Here is a 26,005-nt window from a genome sequence, read left to right as displayed (position 1 = left end):
TCAGTGACCAACTGGTCAATTTCTTCCCAAAGCCAAGCATGAACAGGGAAAATCCCTGAGGGATCCGTTAAGAACTATGACGTCAGTGCAACCACGCGCACAGCTGACTTTATTGACTTGAAAAAGAAAAATGTACAACAGACAGCATTCCTGTCCTCATCAACAAGGAAGATTAAAACACAACATAAAATGACTTGGGGCAGTAACGAGCTCTTTGGTGTTAAAACTCTTCAGGACATAATGACAGAGAACATGACAGGAGGGTGTGGGGTTGTTTTCAGCAGGAAGGCTGCATAGACTGCAGAAGGAAAGACAACCTCCACGGTGGACCACCGACTGGAAGGTGAGCCAGTAAGACCTCAGCAACACCTGCTAAGGCCCCACTTTTCACACAAGGTAGGAAAAGACTGCCCAAGCATGAGTACTCCATGGACCGTCCACATCAGTACCTGACAGCCAAACTCAAGATCACCCACATTGGGGGGTGGGGGACTACCCACCACCCCCACATCTCCCTAGAGTGCTCCTGAGTAAGAGCAGCAGGAAACATTAGAGAGAAGGACTTAGAGTGTGGAGATAAACAGATAGAAAATACAGGATAGCCTTGAGAGGGCCTGGAACCTATTCCAACGGGCCCAGACTGTCTCTAACCTAGGGCATTTAAAGAAATGCCAAAAGGTGGAGCAAAAGACACGCCCCCCCCCCCTCAGCACAGCCAAGTGCAGAGCATCTCAGACACCTGCACTCAGGCTCGTGGTCCAATCATCCTCGCTATGAAGATCTGCTAGGTAAAGCCATTAGGAAACCTGAAAATGGGCTCCTATACCACATCAGCACCCGAAAGCCAAATCTAAGACCATCCACATCAGCAACTGCCAGCCAAACCCTAAGCTAGGAGAAATCTGAACTTATTTTCCGAATTAAACAAGCAAACACAAGGAGAAAGTGGGAACTTATTGAGATACTATGTACCTGGAGTCACTTCTCAGTTTTGACTTTGACTAAAGTCAAGTCTTTGTGAAACTAAAATACCTTTATCTGCTACCATAGCATTTCATTTAAAAAAAGCCTTCCAAGATTAAACAGAAATTCAAAGTCCTATCTCCACTTTTAAAACAGACCAGAAGAGGAGGAAAGCAGCAAAGGTCCACACAATCCACAAAGTATCTCGATGCCAAATCCTATCCCTCACCTGCGGCCCGGCCTCCCATGCCCGCTGTCGGAAGCACGCACGCCACACTGGCCTTGCCTGTGCTCTGTAACCAGCAGTGTTTGGCTTCTCAGACATGGGCTCCTCCTCGTCCTATCTCTAGAAAACACACTGCAGAGACCTGACTACAGTTCTGCCTCTCACTGCTCTGGCAGCCAGGACGCTTCATGAATTAACCTGATAGGCTGTAGTCTAGACAGAAACCTATCGTTACTTGATGAAAAATGTGGGGTTTATACATACTTTTCCTTTCCCAATTAATGTCTTCTTTGATTCTTCCATTCATATATTTTACAAAAATAGTTGTCTTTATGCACATCGATAAGTAAATGTGGATATATGCGAATTAACTAACAGCTGTCCAAAATAACAAAATTTGTTCCAACAAAGTATCTACAAAGCAGTATTTTTGCAGTTAGGTTAAGAGGTACATATGCCGACTAACCACAGTAAACAATGCATAAAACCAAGCACACTGTTAGGATACTCACTTTTATCTATGCTTCCATGAGAGTCACTTGAGATCTGTGTTCCAATGTGTCTCAACTCTAAAAACACATAAGGAGAAGAGTTTAAAATAAACACTGCACATTAAAACTGGCTCTCCAAGTAAGATTAACTGAATACTCACCTTCTCATTTTTCTGTTTGGAAAATTCATCAAACCTTTCCTGTGTTGGGGGAGAGAAATACCAAGAGTGCTTATGCCGTACGAAGCAAACACTGTGGAACAAAGGTCAGACGGGTGCAAGGCAACAGACAGTGACTGCAGCCACAGCCTGGATGCCACAGAAGCCCTAAGTCAGGAAGTCAAGTGTGTGCATCTTTTACCCAGTACCTGTGTCCACAGAGGCCATGGGTCAGGGATGTAATGTGTGTGCATTTTACCCAGTACCTGTGTCCACAGAGGCCATGGGTCAGGGATGTAATGTGTGTGCATCATTTCACCCAGTACCTGTGTCCACAGAGGCCATGGGTCAGGGATGTAATGTGTGTGCATCATTTCACCCAGTACCTGTGTCCACAGAGGCCATGGGTCAGGGATGTAATGTGTGTGCATCATTTCACCCAGTACCTGTGTCTTCTTAAACTCCCTTTCAAGTATTTTCTTTTCACTTCTCAATTGCTTGAAGTCCTGAGTGTGTTTGACAGCAGCCTCTGTGTGTAACAGGGACAGCAAAGCGACAGAAAAGGGAGTCAGAGCCCCGGTCCTGTGTGATCCATGCCAGCTTTTCCCTCTCCCAAAACTCCACACGTCACAGACAGTTACTGCCTTCTCATCAAGCTACAGAACTGACCTAAGGCTATGAAGATCCTTCCCACCCCTGATACAGCAACTCCAAGTCCTCCCATGCAACACTCTGGCTAGGACAGTGTGCAGACCCTAGACTGTGAGCAAATCATTCATTCCTTTTTGGTTCAAAAGCCAAACGATGCACACACCAGCAAGAATCTAGCCAAAACTGACATCACAAAGACATGTGCACACACAGATACAAAGGAAAGCAAAGTCCTACAAGACACCAGCAACACTTCTGAGTTTGTGCTCAACACTTTTATTATGTCCTATCAATTTCTAGGGAAAATTACTTTTCTTACAATAAAAATAAAGACCACATTTGACTCCACAGGTCTCTTCTCGAAGTTGCACACAGCCTCTTAGGCATTCCACTTATCCCACATACGAGAGGACAAGCTGAGAGCAAAACCACGTGCTTAGTGCCTGTCACATTCATGAGATGATATCATCCAACCATCTGCAGAACTGATATCTAAACTAAGAACTCATCATTCATCCTTGTTCTAAATGTCCCCGGCTCCTAAGTTCATGCCTTCCATGGAGACACCTCCTTCAGAAGCAGAGCACAAACACCGGGATGTTGAAGTCCACACAGGCAGAGCATGACAGCACAGCCACTGCCTCTACCTGATTCCATCCCTGAGTAACTGCAAACAAAACGGACATTCCATTCCTAGCCAACTTTTCAAAGCACAATTAGCTAAGATGTAAGGACATAACAGATTCCAGTGCTTATGTCCTTCTGTATTCTGGTTACTTGGAAACAAGAAGCACTTAACTCAAGTGGGATGTGAGGGAGGGCCAGGGTGGGGCACTTCATAGAAATATGTGCGTGCGTGTGTGCGTGTGTGTGTGTGTGTGTGTATTTGCGCCATCAACTTGGCACAGGCTAGAGTCATTTGAAATGAGGGAATTTCAACTGAAGAAATGCCACCATAGTTCAGGCTATAGGCAAACCTGTAAGGCATTTTTTTAATTAGTGATTGAGCAGGAGGGCCAGCCCATTGTGAGCGGTGACACCCCTGGGCTGGTGGTCCTGGGTTCTATAAGAGAGCAGGCTGGACAAGCCACAATGAGGAAGGCAGTAAGCTGCACCCTCCATGGCCTCTGCATCAGCTCCTGCCTCCAGGTTCCTGTCTTGGCTTCTCACAATGGATTCTGATATACAAGTCAAACCACCCTTCCCTGCTCAAGACGCTTTGGCCCCCTTGCTCATCATAGCAATGGAAACCCGACTAAGACAACACACGAAGTGGCACCTTTTCTAGTAACTACCAACTTCACTGGGAATGAAAAACAAAAATAGCTACAAGATCCAACTTTCAAAACTAAGTCACTGCATTTCCTTCCACGCTGCCTGTTTACAGCAAAGGGTCACAGAGAAGGGGATTAACTTGAGCAGCAGCACAGAACTCCGTTCCTGGCACACCCCGCTGACACTCACAGCCGCACACTTACCAGGGTTTGTACAATGACAGGGCTCTGCTGGCCACACACAACAGCTGCACTTACCTTCCAGCTTCTTCACCTTAGCTTCCAGCTTCTTCTTCCTGATAATAAAACCTTGTCAGTTAGACGCAGAAGAAATGACAATTCAGCACACACTGGTGTATATAAGAGACTTTTTCACTCATTATTAGTATCACATGTCAACTAAATTACCAGCAACTGAGCTATGATAGAAGAAGCCCAAGAAAGAACACTAATCCGTCTACTGTACAGTATTCCTAAAATAGGTTTTTTAGAGACCTGACATTTGTTTGAGAAACACAAAGAGAGTCTTTTGAGTCTCTGCCACAACACATGTGAGGTCTCTCCTTCAGGACAGTAAGTGTCATCTCTGGGTGTGTCCAAATGACCTCCCTGCTTCATGCATCTAACTCACCAGGCACTCTTCAGGAGCATGCACAGTGAGCAAGGGAAGCATCGGGGAGGGGCGGGGGAAGGGGCAGCGGCGCTTCGCCTGCTGAGATGGATTTTCCAGAGTAGAGAAGGTAGGAAGCTCAGAAAAGTCTCCAGATGCTGCTGCTGTCACAGCCAACAAGTGGTGGCTCCCACAGCTCCACAAGTGACCTCTCGGGGCTGGGGCTGAGGTACCAAGCTTCAACGTAACTAGCAAGAGGCTCAGCCCACTTCACTGCTGGTAACACAGGCCTTTCCCTCTACGGTGAGATACTACAATGATGATGCCTGTGAAAGGCTGGCAGAGACAGGAGGCCCTGACTGTCTGGACACACAGGTACAGCTCACCCGTGATAAAGCAAGCGTGCACAATACCTCTCTGTGAAGCCCTTCAGCACCAGATCCCCCTAGTCACAACAGTGCTGACCCGCGTGACAGTGGTGAACACTGTGGCGGAGAGACTGGCCCAAGTTTGCACAGCTAATTAATTACAACCAGTGAATAGAAACAAAAGAAAACACTCATTTACAAACATCTAGTCTCAAAGATGAAAGCCCCGTATCAACAGTAAGCCACTTACTGGGCATCACTTTTCAAGCATTCTTCTTTCACACGAGCATATTCCTGGTGAGTGTTCTGATACAGCTTCAGGGAACTCTAACAAGGAAACAGGAAACGTAAGTATCTCCCCAAGAGCCATTGATCATGGTACTCATTTGTTTCATCGTAAGCTAAATTCTCATCTGGTAGCACAAGACTAACCAAGTACACAGCCAGACTTGTCTGCAAGGCCCAGGAGTTACTGAGCATCTCCAGGAGTAGGCTAGATTCCCAGAAGACAGAGCTCACAGTACAGACAAGCAAACGGACACAACCCCAATCTGCACAGTACACCACTGGTTGAAACACCAAACAGCTAAAATGTTCCCCTCAGCAATTATAGTAACAGAGTCCAAGCTGACATCAGGCTCGGTAAGTGTTACATTATTACTTTCAGGAAAAGGAAAACAAGTTAGCAATCCAAATTAACTGGGAAAATGTATGAACATAGACTCATCCTCCATGATGACCCTATAGGCTGGAAAGACACTGTGTCCATGTTGTGGTCTGTACATGGCATTTCTCTAACCTTAAAAGCTCTGAGAGATGAGCTTCATCAAGCCCTCTTCACAAAGGATTTGACAGGGTGGCATATTCCTGCAAGACATGTCACCCAGTGACTAAGAGGGTCTACCACTGAGGTCTGACTCCAAGGTTCACACTTCCTTGAGGGCATACTATGGACATCATATAACCAAGAGTACAGAGGACTGAACACCGTGGTTGGCTGTTCCGCTTTCACTGTAGTTAAACCATAGAGAATCCCTGGAGAAACAGGAAGGCTGACATGTACAAGCACACAGTGCATGAAAACCCAGACAACTGCACATCACTAAAACCACAACAAAGGCAGGTGGATAATGGATAATAGCACTCTTCTCTGAAAAGAGCCAGAAAGAACACTGGATAATAACCCAGACAGCTCCACCTCCTTTCAGGCCAGCCACCTAGCTAGAGGCTTCACATGCTTCCACTTATAAACTCCATGGACTGGGCGTGCTCCTAGGATTCCTATAAGGGACATGCAAACTTTACACAGAAAAGCATTCACAGCACTTTGAGCGGATTGCTTCAAGGCTTGACTCTGAAGAAGAGAGCCCATGAGAGGTCAAAGTATCAGTTTCCTATCTGAAGCATCTTTTCCCAAGGCTCCCTTGAGTAAAGGAAATGACCGCTCACCTCTAAGAACTTGAGACATGTGAATGAAAGTGTCTCTCTGTGGACCTCACGGCCCTGAGAAACCGCAGGGTTACCCAAACCCCAAACCAATCTGTCAAGACCATTCATTCATGTTAACTGCTCAAGATTCAACAGAGGTCCTCCAAGGACGTTTGAACTCTACCAGAGCAGAGGCCCTGAGTGCTGAGCTGAGGCTAGACCTGTACTACTAAAGAAAGCCAGTTCCCCAACCCACAGTCACACAATGATTCTCCTACCACTAATTCTGGATGTCTACATGTTATTTCCCACTTAAGTCAAGAAAATTTTTTAAATGGAAAAAAAAACCAACCAGATAATTACTACAGGGTATATAAAACCACCAGAGTTTACACGTAACCCTTTTTACGCTTGTGCAGAGTCCCGGGAACACTGTGAAGCCACACGTCAGTCAGAGCAGGGCGCTCCACAGGAGACACAGAAGGGTTTCCTCGAGCACTCACATCCTTCACTAACATGTAAACGTCCCTGAATCCCAGGCAGCAAGTGCAGGAGTCAATCCTAAAAGACAATGACCCTCTACAGGAAAGTGGCTCTGGGCACCTTTTTCTCCTCCAGCTCTGCTTTCAAGGTGTCCAGCTCCTCTTGGCATTTCTGCAGAGGGGAGATTTTCTGAAGCATCTGCTCCACTTGGTGATGCAGCATGCTGTTCTCTCTGAAAATGGACAAGGCATCGGCATCACTGAGCAGACCAGCTGGAGTGCGTTATTCAACACTAACTTCAATGATTCTTCCTGCTCATCCTAACAATCAGACTGCTTTTGATCTTTTAGGCATAACCAACTTCTTAATGAGACTGTACCAAAAAGTAACATCAGAAACCAGTCCAACAGACTTCAATACACCAGAGAAGCTGTCTGAGGACAGTCTGCCAAACATCTGGCACATCCAATCTTCATCTTTCCCCATTTGTTCCAATTAAGTGATACACGAATGCTCTATCTGATGTATAAACTCATGCTGACTTTTAAGTGAGCACTGTAATCTAAATACAATTGTAATGTAAACTGTAATATAAATGCAATCTGATTTATAACCTCATGTTGATTTCTAAGTGATAATTGTAGTCAGAGCATAAAACATCATTACAATTTTAGTGGCTTTATTTTGTTATAAACAACACAAGATAAATGGCGTTGAGCAGTGTAATTGTGTGAGCAAAAGTAATAGAACTTCAGTTTCAGCTCACAATGTGGTCACAGTTTCTGAAGCAAACCATGAGGGTTCAATTTGAAACCTGCGTAACAAATACATTTGTGGGACTTGATAGGACAGGGCAAAGCTGCTTGTAAGGGGAGCACCCAAAGCAGGTGAATTCGTGTCAGGTCTCCCAGGCTCTGGCTTGCTATATATCCACCCCTACCCAAGAATTCACAGGTGCAATCAGCAGTTACGGAAGCCAGGCAGCTCACCTTCTTGCAAACTGCAGTTGTAAAACTTGTTAAAGAAAACTTGAACCTTCATCTTCTGATATTTGTCTGAAGATAAACTCTGTCTTACAGTAATCATGCACACCTAGGCTGGACCATAATGCTACACACAATATGCACACACCCATCTCTAACAGTGGTGAGTCGACATTGTCCCTACTTACCAATGTATGAATCTGTGGTGGTTTGAACAAGAATGGCCCCCATAGGCTCATGTATTTGAATGCTTAGTCACCAGGGAGTGGCACTACTTGAGAATTAGAATGATTAGGAGGTGTGGCCTTGCTGGATATGGTTTTGTGGAGGAAGTGTGTCACTAGGGGTGAGCTTGGCTGTTTAAAGCTCACACTAGGCCCAGCATCCCTTCCCCTGACTCCTCTCTGCTGACAGATTAGGATGTAGCTCTCAGCTACTGCTCCAGCACCTGCCTGCATGCCACCATGCTCCCTACCATGATGATAATAGAGACTAAGACAGAACCCAAGTCAAAACATCATCTATTTCTCTACTAATCAACTGAAGGAAAATACTTTAATTTACAACAGAACCTCCAAACTTTCCATTTCTCAGTCTGGCAGACCAAAGTTAGGCATCCACAAAGCCACTCGGGACTACACTTCTTCTTAAGATCAAGAAGTGCACATTCGCTCTCCTCAGTCCCACAATGGTGGCAGTGACCTATGTGGACATGCTCCAGTCTTTCAGAAGAGGTACTACAAGTAATTCAATTAGGAAGAAGCTACATTAGGCCTGGACACTGGCATCCTATTGGTAGGACAGTTACAGTTCTGAGTTGTAACAAATATATACTTGAGGATAATGCCAAGAGTGTTTTTAAAATTAGTTTCTGTAGCTGAAGCCAAATCTCTGTATCTCAAAATATAACTGCAAGTTTTATCTACTTAAGGAGATTCTCTAGGGTTGGAGATGTGGCTCAGTGGCTCAGAGTAAGCACACTGCTCTTCCAGAGCTCCTAGTTCAGATCCCAGCACCTACAGCAGGTGGCCAGCATGGGTGCTGCACTCATGTGCACATACTGTTAACATTTAGGCATCTGTACTGGCCTGCCCTTAGGGTCCTGAAAGGACTTCAGGACCCATCCTCAGTTGTAGCCACTAAGAGCAGGCCAGTATTTTGTGTTTTAAAAATGGCGGGAAGGAGTCCCACCATATAACAGGGCTCACGAGGGAGGTTTATGGAGGGGAGGGGAGGGGAAGGGAGGGGAGGAGAGAGAAGGAGCAGAGAAGGGGGCAGAGACTGGTCCCTGGAGATGACAGCGAAAGAAGAGAAAGAGAAAGTGATGGGAGGTCACTTATAAAAGCCTGCCTTTTATAAGGAAACACAGCAAATGTGCACAGGAGGCACTCTTAGTGGCTGCAGATGAGGTCTATCCTGTCAGGACCCTAAGGGCAGGCCAGTACAGATGCCTGAATGCTAACACATACTCACAAACAGACATAAAATTAATAATTTTTAAGAAAAAGAATTATTTAAATTTTGATAGGAAACTTTTAGAAAATCAGACCACTTATCTATCATGAGAATACAAATGTAATTATCAAAAAGTTTCCATCATTTCTCTGAAGTGCTGGGAGATCACTGCTCTCATACTGAGCCCACCATCTGTTACTATTTCACTATCAACAGCTGGGACAACTATTTCTGGAAAGCATCTATATTCAATGGAAGATACTACTCCTAAAGTCCTGTTGTATTTTGCATTTCAGCAGATAAATCAACTGTGGGAATTTCCAGTGACTTTTATTTCAATGTGAAATCTAGGCTCTAAAGTCACTCTGATACAGATTTTACAACAGAAGCTCAAATAACCTGTGATCCCACAAGCTCAGGTGCCACAACTAAATGGCCTCAGTACTGCAGACCATGGACCCAACCTCTGCAAGAACAGAATCTGCCCCAGGACTGAAAGAGCCCAGCTCTTTGCCAATCTCTACAGGTCTATGCATGCTTATTTTTTGGGTGGTGGTGGGGGGAATGCTATATCCTTTTGAGAGATTTAACCCATGGTGGGTGTTACTAAAAGATGTGGCAGAACCAGCTTTTTCTTACTGCTGAAAACATCTAACTGCGTTAACTACACTAAGGTGCTCGCTCAACCCTTGCTTAGCCAATAATCAGTCTAAACTAAGCACTGTCTTACAACCATAAATTTCCATTACTTGTCTGATTCATGGATGCAAATATTACTGCTCTACAATAAGAGCAAGATCAATTTCCAAACCATTTCAATGATCTCGGTTATTTTTTGTATATTTAAAGATACCAATCAGCAAGCAATACTGCATCCACAATAATGCACCCACTCACTTGATGTTACACCCCCTGTACAGGAGGAAAACCCACTCATTAAAAGCTGAAGACCATAATAGAATCAGAACAAGCAACAGAAATGAAAGATGCTAGGCTGCCTCACTTTAGGACCCCCACCACACACCCATTGCTACAGCACTAAAAGGCCTGTTGTTGTCTGTGTTTGTGAAGGGCTCCCTTAAGTCAACAGACACTGCCTTTTGAAAGAAAATTATTAAGAAGGAGAGCCCTATCTTTTGAGTTATTACACATAAGTCGGTGCTGACATCCAAAGGGAAAAACAAGTGAAGGATATCGTCGCATTTCTTCTGATATTCCGTCAGCAGGTTACTGCAACAGAGGAAAGAGAGGTTAGACTTCTGCGTCACTGGACAAGCACACCACAGAAAGCTGTGGCTCACAGCGCTCTAGATGGCCTTTCTCCTTTGGTCCCAAAACCAAAAGCATGTTAGGCTGACATCACCTTGATTCCTAAACAACCCACAAGTATTAAGAGCTTTTAGTCTGAAACATGATACTATCAAAGAATATTGAAAAGAATTAAATCTTGTAATGTAGCATAAAAAATGTGAGGAAATCTGACACCAGCATAGAGAACAGTTTGAGAGAGAAAGCAGCTTCTAAAATCTAACTTAGCACAGATGATTTTCTACTAAAGCCTGTGTGAGCCCCTAAGCAAGGGGTTCAATGTTTCCGAACCCACTGGGTCCACTGCGGGGTTCCAAAATACCACCCACTTCAACCAGTTGGACAGACAGACTGGCAAAAGTCTTCCGACATGCAGGTATACTTACTCTGTATTAATAATTTTCTGTTTCAAGGCAATTAATGCTTCAACATATTCATTTAAGTTCTGAAAGAAAAAGAGTTACAGTCAGCTATTTATGTTTCTATGGCATTTCATTACCTGTCCTACAACATATAAATATAAGCAGGTGGTTCACAGTGCTCCATAAACAGAAACAGGCAACTCTCCTCGTGTGCTGCAGGACTCCTCTGCAGCCACGGCCCTTGCAGGGCTGCCTTTAAATTTCCTGACTACTGATGAACAAATGATAACTGCTAAGATACATTTGATGATGAAAGCTGCTAGATTAAACCAACCTATGCATTCAAAAAAAACCTTGACTTCGAAATTTAAGTCAAACGATATGCTACTTTGGGAAAGAGGTTCTGTTCTTATTTCCACAGGAAATGAGAGGCTCTGGATTCATTCTGGGGTAAGAAAAATCAGGTTTGATTGAGGAAAACCCCCTGAAAAATCTCCAATGGGAACAGATAGCTCAGATGATCCAACATTTCAGAGTGCCTTTGCTGCAGTTTCCTGGGTTCTGCATCCAGAAAGGCTTCAAAGCTGCTGGCTGAGATGACCCAGCCTCCCAGACTACTCCAGCTAAGATTTAACCATTATCCTAAATCTTCTCTGGGTCTTCCAAAGATTACCAGTGCCCCCAATCAGTCTACAGAACTACACCCACATTCCCAAAAAAAATAGATTATGGATGTTTATCTTTGCTTAAGGGGCTAGTTACAAATTGTTATTGGTCATAGTCAAAAAAAGGCTAAACAAAAGAGTTAAGTTCAGAGACCTCTTTCTAAAAGGAGGGAATATGATATAGAAATGATAGAGGAAGGAGGTAGGTTTTTGAATCTACTTTAATCCAAAAAAACAACTGTTGACCTCAAAATATTTTACATTGGTATGGATATTATTGATACAAATTTCAAATTAGTGTTGTTATACTATATGTATATTTCTACTCTTGTTTAAGATATTATGCTTATGTAGCTCATTTAAAAATGTAATGTGTAATTTAAGAAATACAGATTAATAGTTATTCATCCATAATAGTCAAACTTAAGTCATGTTAAGCATGTTTTCAAGGTCATACACAGATACATTTAGATAGATGGTCTTTAAACACTGCAAAGACCTAAGAATATGACATTTAACATGTTTAATAACCTAAAAGGTTTTTCATGACAATGAGATACATCTATTCCTGGCAGCACCGATCTATTTCAGAGAAGATGATGAGCACTGAAGAACCTCCATATGGAGGTTGCTTTCTTTATGGCAAAAGCTAGCCATGTGGACAAATAAACTGCCCTTTCCTCAATTGTTAACAGTTACTATCCAAACTGGACCAATAGGATATAAAAAAAAGGGACTACCAAACTTTGCCAAGACAAGGTAGGACAGTCCTTCAAATTTTCCCGCTTCTGAGAAAAGTCTGTCAGATATTCCAGGCTTGTAGGTCAAAGATGGATGCCCCAATGTTACAGAGGAACCTTGGGTGACTGTCCAGGCAGTGAGATATCCCTGTTATTAGGTAACATTTCACCCTTCTAGGTCTTTGACGGAGTTGAAGACTAGACAGTCATAGTTTTGCTTAGTGATGATAAAAGATAAAAAGATACAAAACTTTAGACTCACCAAGATAAGATAGATAATTAAGTATTTACTCTAATTTTGCCAAATGCAAATGGACTGGATATTGTTTCTGTAATTCTTAGTAACTATTTTTGTTGTATATAGTTTTACTATATTAAGGTTAAAACCTTCCTTTTTAATTAGACAAAAAGGTGGAAATGCTGTGGAACAATCCTTTTCTACACTATGAATATGTATTACTAACTGGTTAATAAAAAGCTGACAGGCCAGTAGCTGGGCAGGAAGTTAGGTGGGAAAGCCAAATTGAGAATGCTGAGAAGAATAAGGGTGGAGTGAGGAGAGATGTAAGCCAGCCACCCAGGAAGCAAGACATGCTAGATGACAGGTAAAGCCACGAGCCACATGGCAATACACAGATTTATAGAAATGGGTTAATTTAAGTTGTAAGAGCTAGTTAGTAACAAGCCTGAGCTATCAGCCGAGCATTTATAATTAATATAAGCCTCTGTGTAGTAATTCGGGAAGTGGCTGCTGAATATTTGTAACAGGCATTAGGGACAGGAAATGTTGGGACAGGAAACGTCTATTTACACTTGCCATCTGCGAGAACTGCAATGTCCCTCCACACCAAGGTCAGAGGACAGTAACAAGTTACTGACTGATTACTACTTAGCAGAAACATAGAAACTGCCTGAAAAATACATCAAAATAACAAAAATTGAGATAACATGACAGAGAACAAATAGTGGGATCAAGACTAAGTTAAAAAGCCATTTTGTGAGGAACTGTATTACACTACAGGGACCAATCCCAAGCTGGTTCCAAATCTTGTTAGGAAACTGAAGATTATTAGTTTCACTGTTCAGATGTTCCCAAGAACTAAAACACAGATTTTTTTTCTTTTCTTTATTTGACTTAAATGTCAATTTTCCAATCAGTAAAATATTCAAGAGTAACAGCAGTCTTAAATACACTACAGTAGCTTTCCAGCATTTATACAGACAAGTTCACACCAGGAACTATGCCCAGCCCTCCTATCTCAAGAGTCAGACTCTAACCAATCCAGAGGACTTGGAGAGGAACAGTAATGTTTCCACTCAGAATGTCTATATCTTTTTTGGCAGCTACATGTACATACCCAGGCTATGATTAAAAATGCAGGTCCTCTGCAATCTCCACACAATTTAGATTGTTATAACCTATCCCAGGGGGCTCAATGTCCCAGTACTCTTCTGAAGGACACTTGGTCCTGCTCAGTCATTCCTAACAGCAAGCAATGGATCCCCTTGCTTCGCCACAACTGTGATCTTGGATAGTCTTAAAGATATTTCCATTAGCATTTATTTGTGGGTTTGTGCATGTATGTGTGTGGAGGTCAGAGGACAGCTTTGTGGAGTTGGCTCAATGGATTGAGTCCAGGCTTGTGTAGAAAGCACCACAGCCAGCAGAGCCATCTCCCAAGCCCTTCCCCACACCTCATCAATGACGAGAGGTCTTCTCAGTCACTTCTGGGCATTTCTTTTTCCTTAACAGCCTGACACTTGCTTAGTGCTGCTGATACATTGTGAGCTACAGTATTTGATAGGTAGTAGCCTCTCATCACATATGCACATACATATGTATGCCTGCTAAATAACCATTCAAGGACACTCATGCAGCAACCAGAACTGTCTAAATACTGACACAACTGAGTATGTCTGAGTACATGCTAAGGCTCTGTTTCCAGAAACAAATTTAGCAGGGTCCTTCTCATATGAAAATGAGAATTATTTTATGCTACCTAGCACTTACATACTTTTTTCATATTTATGTCTATAACTCTGGAGCACAAATCTTAAGAGGTCTTATTAATAAAAATCAAACCCAGAGCCAGGTATTGGAGTGAATGCTGAATGATCAAAGAAACAGAACAAGCCACAGCCACCTCACCTTGCCAGTTCCTCAGCTGATCCTGTTTCCTCAGACTGGAAGCCTCTGAGTCCTCACCCACCGGATCTCAGCTGAGGTGCTACTAGAAGCCTAAAAGCTTAACCAGCTCTAGTTCCTGGCTTTCATGACTTATATATCTTTCTGCTTCCTGCCATCACTTCCTGGGATTTCAGGCGTGTCTCTCCATGCCTGTTTCCAGTGTGGCTTTGAACTCACAGCAATCCGGATGGATCTCTGCCTTCATAATGCCAGGATTAAAGGTGTGTGTGCCACCATTTTCTGGCCTCTGTATCTAGTGGCTGTTCTGTTCTCTGACCCCAGATAAATTTATTAGGGTACACAATATTTTGGGGAACACAATAATTCTCCTAGGATTTATTCTTACACATGCAGCCTCCCAAAATTTAAGTCAAAAGGGAGAAGATGAACTCTTCAGCAACAGCAGCACATTCAGCTGCCTTAAAGACTTAAACCTTTCATTATACACTACCTAATTTCTACATGGGCTACAGTTGTACGTAGTGGCTTACCACTATCAAGGTGACCCCTGAACACTGTCAAAGCACAAGAAAGCACACAAAGCTTGATGCATCCACAGAACTGACATTTCACATTTCTACAGGCACTAACCACCACGTGTTGAGCACCAACACAATAACCTTGATACAGTAGGAACACATAAGAAGTCAAAGAAGCTCTAACATAAGCAAACCTGGCTTACCAACTCCACGCAGGCACGTGCATTATCAGGAGGGCATTAGCTCAGATGAGGAGTATGGACCACCTTCGTAGCATTAGGAGAATGCCATTTAAGATGGCAAAGACTAACCTCTCCCCTCCACTCCAAACTCAAATAGATGTACCGCAGGGATATAAGGGGCATGTTTCCATCTCTAACCTTAGCTGGCTACCTCTATGTAAGAGGCCTTCTTAGATGCTTTCTTAAACCCAAGTCATTTTCTATCACCTGCATGGATGCCATTTTTGCTGTGTCTCTTGCATTTCTCAAGCGGGTCTTAGATGTGTGAAGGAATGTAACCAATTTGTATTTGTTGACTGCAACAACTTGTTCATTTCACAATGTCACTTACGAATAGATGCAAAAGTTTGCACAACAGAATGCTACAAAGTACACTCAATAGTGTCCGTAGACAGTCTGTGTGCCTGACTGCACCATCAGAGGCCCCATGCTGCTGTCCTTCTGCTACTGTGCTTGTTTCCTTTGCCCTGGTCTTCCTGAAGAGATGTTTTACAACAGGCATGGTCACAGTCATGCACTGAGACTTCTATCCATACTAAAAGTGCCCCTCGTGAGATACACTTAGCATTTATTTAAGTATTCCCTAGTTACCTGTAGTGGATTTCAACAATACTTCTACTGCTGAAGCAGCCTTAATTCCAGAGATTGCAACACCACATTTGGTTCAAACCCCTATCCCATCTTAGCTGCCATCACTCTACTGAGTGTTACTGTTTTCTGCTCTATGTCCAGTATTCCTAACAACGTTAGAAATTACTCCAAAACCTGTCACTCTTTTCCATTAGACCCACGTGAGCTGTGAAGAGCAGTCTGCTTAGTGTCAATGGCTGAGCATTGTCCTCTCCTCGACAGTATGCTCAAGTTCTCTAGGCTAACCTCCCCACCACTATCCTACCACAGAATAAACTTGCCTAGAAAGCTCTCTGCAGATGTGATCAGGTTAAAATAGATCAGAAACATTAGTGAGCTCTAACTCAGACTAACTGGGTCAGGAAGGAGGAACAGCTGGTGTTTGCACTGCTTTGTTGAAAGCACCTAAAATCACACAGGAACCACTGTCTGCACACAACCATGTGGGAACCATGTCTGTCTGCACACAACCATGTAGGAACCATGTCTGTCTGCACACAACCATGTGGGAACCATGTCTGTCTGCACACAACCATGTGGGAACCATGTCTGTCTGCACACAACCATGTGGGAACCATGTCTGTCTGCACACAACCATGCGGGAACCATGTCTGTCTGTCTGCACACAACCATGTGGAACATGTCTGTCTGCACACAACCATGTGGGAACCATGTCTGTCTGCACACAACCATGTGGGAACCATGTCTGTCTGCACACAACCATGTGGGAACCATGTCTGTCTGCACACAACCATGTGGGAACCATGTCTGTCTGCACAACATGTGGAACATGTCTGCACACACCATGTGGGAACCATGTCTGTCTGCACACAACCATGTGGGAACCATGTCTGTCTGCACACAACCATGTGGGAACCATGTCTGTCTGCACACAACCATGTGGGAACCATGTCTGTCTGCACACAACCATGTGGGAACCATGTCTGTCTGCACACAACCATGTGGGAACCATGTCTGTCTGCACACAACATGTGAAAAAGAACCATGTCTGCAACAACATGTGGAACCAGTCTGTCTGCACACAACATGTGGGAACCATGTCTGTCTGCACACAACCATGTGGGAACCATGTCTGTCTGCACACAACCATGTGGAACCAGTCTGTCTGCACACAACCATGTGGGAACCATGTCTGTCTGCACACAACCATGTGGGAACCATGTCTGCACACAACCATGTGGGAACCATGTCTGTCTGCACACAACCATGTGGGAACCATGTCTGTCTGCACACAACCATGTGGGAACCTGTCTCACACCATGTCATGTCTGTCTGCACACAACCATGTGGGAACCATGTCTGTCTGCACACAACCATGTGGGAACCATGTCTGTCTGCACACAACCATGTGAGAACCATGTCTGCACACAACCATGTGGGAACCATGTCTGTCTGCACACAACCATGTGGGAACCATGTCTGTCTGCACACAACCATGTGGGAACCATGTCTGCACACAACCATGTGGGAACCATGTCTGTCTGCACACAACCATGTGAGAACCATGTCTACACACAACACAACCACTGTCTCTACACAGAGCACAAACCAACTGGGTTGAAACATAAACCGAAACAAGAAGACAGAATGCAAGCTGCGTGTCAGCTCAGAGTCAGAGAGAGACAAGCCAGCAGCTGGTCCAGGCACACTGCAGTCTAGCAGGCTGCTCTGTGCTGTTTCTTCTGGAGGTGAAGGAGAATGCAGCTCAAGCAGGAAGCAGCCGCAAGCTTTCTGTCAAGCCTTGGGGGCCAGCCCCAGCTTCCCACTCTGTGAGGGAAGTGCTCCTCTGCCATCTAGCAAAAAGTCTGTCTTCCCAAGGTGTCTACTCGACACACACACATGCTCCAGTGCTGACCATGATGACCTGATGGGAAGATGGCCATGTGTCGCCCAGTCCTCTATCTTCCAGGGAGGACAGAGGTGATCCAAGTGCTGGTGCCGGCCATTCCTCCATCAGTAAAGGACTCAGCCATACTGCCACACACCAGTCTCTCCACCCTCAGACTCTTCATGAACCACCAGAGTCCCAAACCTACGCTACAATGAATGGAAAGAGAGAAACCAGAGCCAGACCTGAAGTAAACACAAGTGGACAAGAAAACCTCAACAGCACTAGCACAGTGCCATAACCGATGGCACACTGGAGAAGCCATGTGGCAGTTACAGGGACACCGAGAGCACTCGTAGCGTCAGGCACTGGGACACCTAAAACAGAAAGGAGAGCCAGTGCTGCTGAGGATGTAGGATACTGGCCCCCAATCACTCTCGGGTGATGGATGGGACATTAAGCAGTTGCCACAGGACTAAGCATCACACTCTCGGGCACACACTCGGGCAGAAAACATATGCCATGGCAAGTTCATAATAACACTGAGAGCAGCGCTGCTCACACTACAAACAGAAACATAAGCTTCAGGCCCATTACAGGATGGATGGTTGAGCCACCCAGTACTGACCATGAACAACCATCGGTGATACAACTACCACATGAACCTTAGAACGCCGTGTGAGCTGCAACACCCACAGCAGACGCTGTGTACTAACTCCAGTCATGTACATTGTCCATACCAAGCAAACCCGTAGCTGAGGACTTGGCAGGCAAACAGGGAGGGGGCTGGGATGACTGCTGGCTGGGAAAGGCTTCCTTGAGGGCAGGCGGGAATGTTTCAGGAGGCGGCTGTGGGTAATCACTCAACTGCTCGATGTCATTGACTAATTATACACATCAAAAGATTACATTTTACACTAGTTAAGTTATAGCTAAATTATAACCAGGAGAACATAATTACAGACTCAAAAGTTCTGACCACAGAATTCAACAAAAGGTCCCAGAAAAGAAAGCAGATACAGAGATGGGAGAGAGAAACAGACACCAAATATTGGTGTCAGAGGAAACAGTCCCACTGGCCCAGTGACAAATGCTCTGGACAAAGCACATGGAAAGACAGACAGACGTGGGAGACAGTGCTCCATTATGTAAGGGAAAGTGCTCCTCCAACATCCAGCAGGACGCCACCCCTGGAACAGAGTTACGATTTTAGAGTGGTGGAGACAGGGAAAAGACCTTCTAAGCACCTGAAGCAGGAAGGGCTTCACTAGACACCAGGGCCCTACACAGGGACACTTCCCATCTTGGAAAGAAAATTCAAACTTCTGTATAAGAGATATTTTCAAATTTGCCAAGTCTCTGCAAACTTCTGTCCTAGGACATCCTTGCTCAGAGAGGTACCAAAAGATGTGAGCAGGTCTGCCAAGAGCATGAACCCCAGAGTGAGGATGATGGAGAACACAAGTGTAGGCAGAAACAAGCCCTGGACCAACAGGAGGGGCGGTGGTAGGCTCTGGAGGAACGAAAGCATTAAAGGTTGGCTTCTCAGACAGTAAGTACATCACCTACAGCCCGGGCGAAGTCCGGAAGCTGTAGCTCCTCCTACCTTGGACTTGGGGGGGGGGCCTGCAGGTATGTGCCACTATGCCAGGCTGCAAGGGGCATTAGGCAAAGCTGGCAACAGGAAACTGGCATTCATCATCACTCCACAACAGAAATGCTTCTCTTTTTCTCATTTTCCTTCTAGTTCTTTGCTACTCCATCTGGAATCTTTCCTGCCTTGCTTCCAGGTGCCACACTGTGATGTCAGGTACTATACCAGAGACAGCAAGCAAACCTTAGCTCCACACTCATGTGCATCTGCACCACTGATCCTAACCCCTCTCTTACTGAGTGATGATGGGGCAAAGCTTCTTGCCGTCCACCTGCTCAGCTCTATGCTTCAGGCAGGGAAACTGAAAAGCCTCAGTTAACAGGAGACAAGGCAGCAGGGTCAGCCACTGCAATCTCCAACATACAGTAAGCATCACATTTGGGATGAAAGGAGAAAATACTGTTATTCATCTTCAAGGTCAACTTGATTCGATTTGGATTAGCTGGGAGACACACTACAGAGTGTCTGTGAGGGCGTTCCAGGGTGGTTTTTAACCAAGGGCGGAAGGCCTGTTCTGAATGTAAGCAGCACCGCCCCAGGGGCTAAGGCCCCACATGGAATGACAAGGATCAAGCTGGCTGAGCACTAGCACTCACCGCCAGCTTCCTCCCTGCTAAGGTGGTGTACGCCTCATACTCCTGTTGCCATGGTTCCCCATGGACTGTATCCCCTCCAACCATGACCAAACAAATGCTCCTTAGACTGGTTTGCTAAGTGTTTTGTCATAACAACAAGAAAAACTAAAACTAAAGCCCAATCACTAAACAGGGCATGTGGTCAAAGAACCTTTTCACAGGAGTCACCTAAGACAGAAAACACAGATACATTACCATTCCTAACAGTAGCAAAATTATAGTTATAAAGTAGCAGTAAAATAATTTATGGTGGGGGGGTCAGCACAGCATGAGGACAAGGGTCACAGCATTAGGAAGGTTGAGAGCCACTGTCCAAGAGGGAAAGGAGAACCTTCCAAATTATCTGTTTCAACCCCTTCTGCACTACTCCCAAGGCCTGTGGGCATGTCACTGTGAAGAGTCAGACATCCAGACACCACCCACCAGTTTATATTGCAATGTTCCTAACTGAACATTTTTTTTTCTCCTTGTCAAATCTGGGTTCATTTATGTTGTTTGGAACTGAACTCTCTGAATAGTAAGATTAACAGAGTATGATGGGTTCAGGGCCCTTTGGGTCCTTCTGACCCACAAGTCCTGTGTGCAGGTGGGATCCACTGCTCAAGGTAGGGGTGCTCTTTGCAAAGGGAGGAGGATGCTCTTTGCAGGTTTCCCTGATAGATCTCTCCAAATTCATGTTTTCTGCTCCTGGAGCTTCCACATGTGGAGGATCCTGTAGTGAAATACTTCTGACCAGTTTCCTGCTCTGGGAGTATCTGTAGCTTTTATAAGTAGACCAATTCTAACGCAAAAGTGCAGAGTCTCAAATGCTCAAGGTAGGGGGCGGGGGTCAGGATGGGTGGTAACTTCCAACAATCAATTAACTTAAAACTATGCAATGCAGGGCCTGCCTAATTTACACAGTATCATCAGATTCTGGCCCCACACACGTAGATGCTGGGCTACAGATCAGTAACAAACTCCTACAATCCAAAGGTCAAGAGTCACCTATGAAGCTATCAGGAGATACTTACGATGTCAGGAAGCATGGCTGCCTTTGGATACATTTCTGAGGGAGCAGATTAAAAAGGCAACTGTTTCTTCCATTCTAAAGGAAACAAGGCCAAACAGACATGAAGATGTTCTGCAAGCAAGGGCTGTTCAGTTCAGAACAGGAACCTGCTACCATAAGGCTCCAAGTCAGACTGAAGGACCTAGCACTGCAGTTGGTGCCACTGTGAGAAGACTATGTGGACCTCTTCCATAGGATACAGTGGTTTAAAACTATTAAGGCTTCTCTCTTGCACAAGTTTAAGCTACATACAGCAAGCAATGTCCAGTCATCTCTCTCCTCCTAACAGGCCAGTGACCCACTTCCTGTTTAAGTCTCCGTATCTCTTTCCACCCCTCCCCATTCCATGCTTTCTTCTTCAGGAGCCCAGCCCCAGCAGCCAGATTCTCTTAAGATACTAGTGGTTTTCAAAGCTTAAGTGACTCAAAGGACTACCTAACCCCTTCCCATGAAAAAGATTCTTACTATGACCTGAGCACCCATAGAAACCCAGGAACTGGCTTCCACTTCCTTAGAAGTGCGTTAGGACATTTCAGACACTTTGCAAACGTCTGAAAATGGCTAAAACTCCCCAGTCTAATGTCATTTCAAAGCTGTAGCCCCACATTTCCAACAGCCTTTCTTTCCTCAGCTGGCTTCCTTTCTTCTTTCCATCACGGTTCACAGTTATTCAAAGACTGAAATCTTAGTACCTTTCACTTCCGGACACAAGACCCAACCTAACAGGCTTCACCCTATCTTGCTTCTCACACTCACGAGCCTTTTCTTGTTATCATTTCCTAGAGCTTCGATGAACTCTGTGCTGTAATACTCTCACTAGGTCACATTATTGAGATAATTTACCCTTAGCCAAACCCAGCTTCTATTCATCAACTCATCCATCCTCTGCCCTCCACGTGCACTACACACTTCCATCCTGGTCAACACACTTTGTCTTGGTGGTGTCAATAGACAAAGCTTCCATCTCTCAACACATACAGGAAATGAGCATAGAGCCTCGCTGCAATGCTCTATGTCCGCTGGAGAACCCATCTTCCCTGACTCACTTTGGAAATTAAGTAAGTGTTCCAGAGACAGAACTCACAGCAGTCTCTGGAACACTATTGCCCTGAAAAAGCCTTTTCAAAAGCTACATTCCTATCCTTAGGAGCACAGCCATGGATTCTTTTACTCTTGTCTATGGCTGCTTTCACACCTCAATGGCAACTGAGAAGGTGTGAACAAGTCCCAAAAGTCCAATAATTTACGATCTTGCCCCTTAAGGAAAAAAGTTTACAGACCAGGCCTATAGAGATCTAAGGGAACCCCTCCTCTAATTGCTGTTATGGAAACCAAGAGTGGAAGTGTGTCTTAGAAAGGGGAAAGGGGGAGCCCTTGGGCAGGGGAAACAGTAGCTTCTAGGCCATAGATTAGAATGCTTCCTACAGTAAGGATGGTAAGATTAAGACTTGAGAATCAAGAGAACCAGTAAATGGATGCAGGCTGTCAGAGAAGGAAGGCACCAGGTTGGTCTTAAGCAACCTGAAGGTCTCAATGCCTCTGCTGATTCAACAGGACAGAGACTCCTGGTGGGCAGTGTGTGGAGGCTGCTCTCAGGAGGGCAGAGAAGCACAGTTCACACAGCTGTTTTGTGCAAAAACCTCCAGTGACTCAAAGAAGCCCAAGCCCATACAGTGGTGTGTGAGGCTCTTGCCTTCTTGCTGACATGACCCTGCAAACCCTGAACCCTCAGTCTCACTGGCTTTCAGGCTTAGTTTGGGTTTTTATTGCTCTGAAGAAACACCAGGACCATGGCAGCTCTTATAAAGAAAACATTTAATTGAGGGGGCTCAATTACAGTTTCAGAGGTTCAGTCCTTATTCATCATGACAGGGAGCATGGCAGCGTGCAGGCAGACATGGTGCTGGAGCTGAGACGGCTACATCTTGCAGGCAACAGGAAGTCAACTGACCACCACACCGAGGGAAGCTTGAGCAAAAGACTTCAAAGCCCGCCCCCACAGTGACACACTTCCAACAGAAGGTGTGGCCAAATTGAAGGTGTGCCCTCCAGCCTCAAAATCTGGCCACGCCTCCTAATAGTGCCACTATGAGCTTATGGTGGCCAAATACACTCAAACTACCACACTTGCTCTTCCTAAGTACACTGGGAAAGCACCTACTCCAGGCCTCGAGGCATCCACCAAGATGTCTGTCTCCAAAGAAATCAACAGAACTCATTTTCTTGTTCAAATATGATTTTCCCAGAGACCACAAATCCCAGCAACTACCATCTTGGTCCTTGCATACTCTTCCCTCCTATTTTTAACTCTATTTGTATCTACATATTAATTCTAATATAATTTTCCTCTGCTTCTTACATTGCAATAAAACAGCAGGGGATGCAAAAAAAATTCTTTGAGTGAATGAACAGGCTCGAAAAACAAATATGGTCTATTAAAGATACAGGAGCAAGCCATTGAGAATCTTGAGATGGGAGCAGAGGGCTCTAAGATGCCCTCACAATGTGGGCTAGCTACAGAATGGCTTGATTCATTCATTTTCTTTATACCAGAGTGCCAGCATATGCCCCCATCTCCTATTCCCAGAACAACTGGAATATATAAATCTGCGCTAGGACACTGCACTTTACAATAAAAGCAGGCTTCTATGGATGGCTACGTAGTCTGCATCTCTTCTGACCTCGTCTCACCAACCACGAGGCTTCCACAGGCTTTGCTCATCAAACATGCACAGCTCTTTCTCATCACAGAAACCGTCCCACCTGTTAAAACCGATCTCCAAAGCTGCTTTTTCAACACCCACATCTGCCACGACCTCAAAAACACCAACTCGGACATCCTGACATCGTCCATTATTTTCTTCCCAACATCTAAAATCCTGTCAAGTGGTACTTGCCTACGTTCACCTTACTCGTGTCCACCTGGTTCACCAGAATGTGAACGGTGTCTAGAACACGAGGCAGAAAGGGGATTAGGTGAACTGGGACAATTTCCACTACATCAGTGAACCCCACAACTCATCTGCGGCCGTTATTGAGAACAGAGCATGCCACTGTAACAAACTACCACGACGTACACATCTTAATGGAATATTTTAATCAGACAACTAACAACGTTATTTAACCCAAGCTACGCTGGATGGTACTTTGATAGATAGGTGTAAAATGAAATGCAGCTCCCGAATCGTGAAGTCTCGTGACCCGGGCACGCAACATAAAACATAAAAGCCTGGCCTTCAAGTAACAAATGACTAGGAATGCGAGAAGGCCTTCACCCCAGAAAGGAAGGATGATTCCCTCTGCACTTAGGGTCGCCCACCCACCCACCCAGCTCGGCCCTGCAAACCCCGAATCCGGGCAGAGGAGGAAGGGGCCCTGCAGGGCGCATTCATTCGCCTGCCACCAGCATCGCACCCGGTGAACCCGCTCTGGAGCCCGTGACTAAACAAAGCACAGGGCACCCGCTCCCAGGGCAGCGCCCAGGGGGTGGGCCGGGGATCGTCGTTACCTGCTGCAGGGAGGCGCAACCCTGACACCGCGCGAGGTCGGCCGGCCCGGGCGCCGCCGGGTGCGTTTCGCCGGGCATCATGGTGCTGCGGCCGGGCCTGCAGGGCGCGCGCTCACGGGCCCGCTGCCTCGGCCCTGCCCCGCCGCCCCGGCCACCTCCAGCCTGGCCGCTTCCCGCCGGGCGCGGGCAGGTCCATGCGTGCTCAGAGGTCCCCGTGGAGGCGGCCTAGGGCTCCGACCAGCGTAGCAGCCCGGAGCGCTGGGGAGCGGCGTAGCCCGGAGGGGCCCAGGCGCGACGACAGCACACCAGGTCCCCGCCCCACCCGGGCCCGCCCCTTCCCTGGGCTGTCCGAGGCGCCGCCTGAGCAGAAAGTCGGCGCGGGGCGTGGGGGGTGGGTGGGTGGGTGGGCGCCAAGGACAAAGCCCTAGGGCGGCGCGTCCTTGGGAGCGCGGAGCAAGAGCTAGGTCCTGCCTCGGAGGCTTGTCAGTCCTCTCCAGCCCGCCCGCCGCATTGCAGGCTCTGCGTAGACACCTACGTCCCTTCCGCCTCTAAGGGGCGGGGTCTGTGATGCCATTAGGACGCAGCCTTCGGTAGGAGGACCCTAGCCTAGGGCAGGAAAGTGCAACAGTTACCTCCAGAGCCGCAATGCTCTCCCGCTGGGCTTGCACCGGGGGCGTGCGGGGGACGGAGGAAGGGCTGCAATTCCCGGAGAGTCTCGCGGCCGGCGGGAACGGAGAGCCTCCTGATCTAACCTCCAAGCCCCGAGCTCCCAGGTCATGAGCCCTGCATCTGGTCTGTGGGTCCTGTCTGCGCCCAGCCAACCCCCGCAACCTCTCTGAGCGGTTTCCCCAGACACCGTCGTGCTAATGCTGGAGAGGTGGAAAGGGAAAAATTCTCATTAGGCTTTAAAGGCGGCTTGAACTCAGGGTTGGAACTCTCGCTGACCTCCGAACGTTGTATCCACCGCCCTCAGAAGCGTTCTTTGTTGCCATTAAGTATCTCCTTGGAGGAGTCTGGCCGCTCCTCATCGACTGGTTACAAAGTCGCAATTTCTGAGATTTCCGCAGTAGTGTTGCAGCTATTAAGTGGGCACCCAGATCCCGCTGTCCTCTCTTAACTCTCGAGATGGAAAGTGCCATCGATAACACTCAAGCCTCTCACACCCTGTCCCTTTTTCAAGCCACTTTCTTTGACGTTGAAGGATCAGATGGATACCCAGAATTGTTTGCACCCAAGCAAGACAGGCCCATGATCTGACACACTGTGCACAGTCTGTATAGAAGCTCCAGGTCTCCTCAGAGGCTGCTGAACAGAGTACATAAGAGGAACGCAGTTTTTAATGGTCAGAGCCAGTCCCCGGTAACTAACAAGCTAGGCTTGGCCACCCATCCACCACATGTCAAATTAAAGGACACAATAGTGAAAGGCAGAAAAAGATGTACCCAGCGTGGTTACATTAGGAAGAAAAAGAGATCCACTAACTACCCCCAACCGTCATTTTCAGAATCATGGCATGGGTTTAGGTTTAAGTAGAAAGCATGAGGTACCGCATACCCAGGCAGCTCTGGTCAGGGTGTGGTCCTGCCTAACATATCATCATCACG

At 45.9% G+C, this 26,005-nt stretch overlaps 1 protein-coding gene across 1 annotated transcript in view; it reads right to left on the bottom strand.

The window, feature by feature from the left end:
• Nucleotides 1–24,715, bottom strand: part of Ice1 (interactor of little elongation complex ELL subunit 1) — a 60,972-nt gene extending 36,257 nt beyond the window's left edge. The window contains 10 exon segments of the mRNA XM_028873677.2: nucleotides 1,702–1,759; nucleotides 1,842–1,880; nucleotides 2,285–2,367; nucleotides 4,022–4,059; nucleotides 4,992–5,068; nucleotides 6,773–6,884; nucleotides 7,642–7,660; nucleotides 10,286–10,320; nucleotides 10,785–10,843; nucleotides 24,402–24,715. Of these exon segments, the coding sequence (XP_028729510.1) occupies nucleotides 1,702–1,759; nucleotides 1,842–1,880; nucleotides 2,285–2,367; nucleotides 4,022–4,059; nucleotides 4,992–5,068; nucleotides 6,773–6,884; nucleotides 7,642–7,660; nucleotides 10,286–10,320; nucleotides 10,785–10,843; nucleotides 24,402–24,482 (601 nt within the window). The 5' untranslated portion in view covers nucleotides 24,483–24,715.
• Between the last annotated feature and the right edge of the window lie 1,290 nt (nucleotides 24,716–26,005).

Source organism: Peromyscus leucopus, chromosome 19, assembly GCF_004664715.2.
Source record: "Peromyscus leucopus breed LL Stock chromosome 19, UCI_PerLeu_2.1, whole genome shotgun sequence".
NCBI lineage: Eukaryota > Metazoa > Chordata > Mammalia > Rodentia > Cricetidae > Peromyscus > Peromyscus leucopus.
This window is presented reverse-complemented; position numbering and strand designations above follow the sequence as displayed.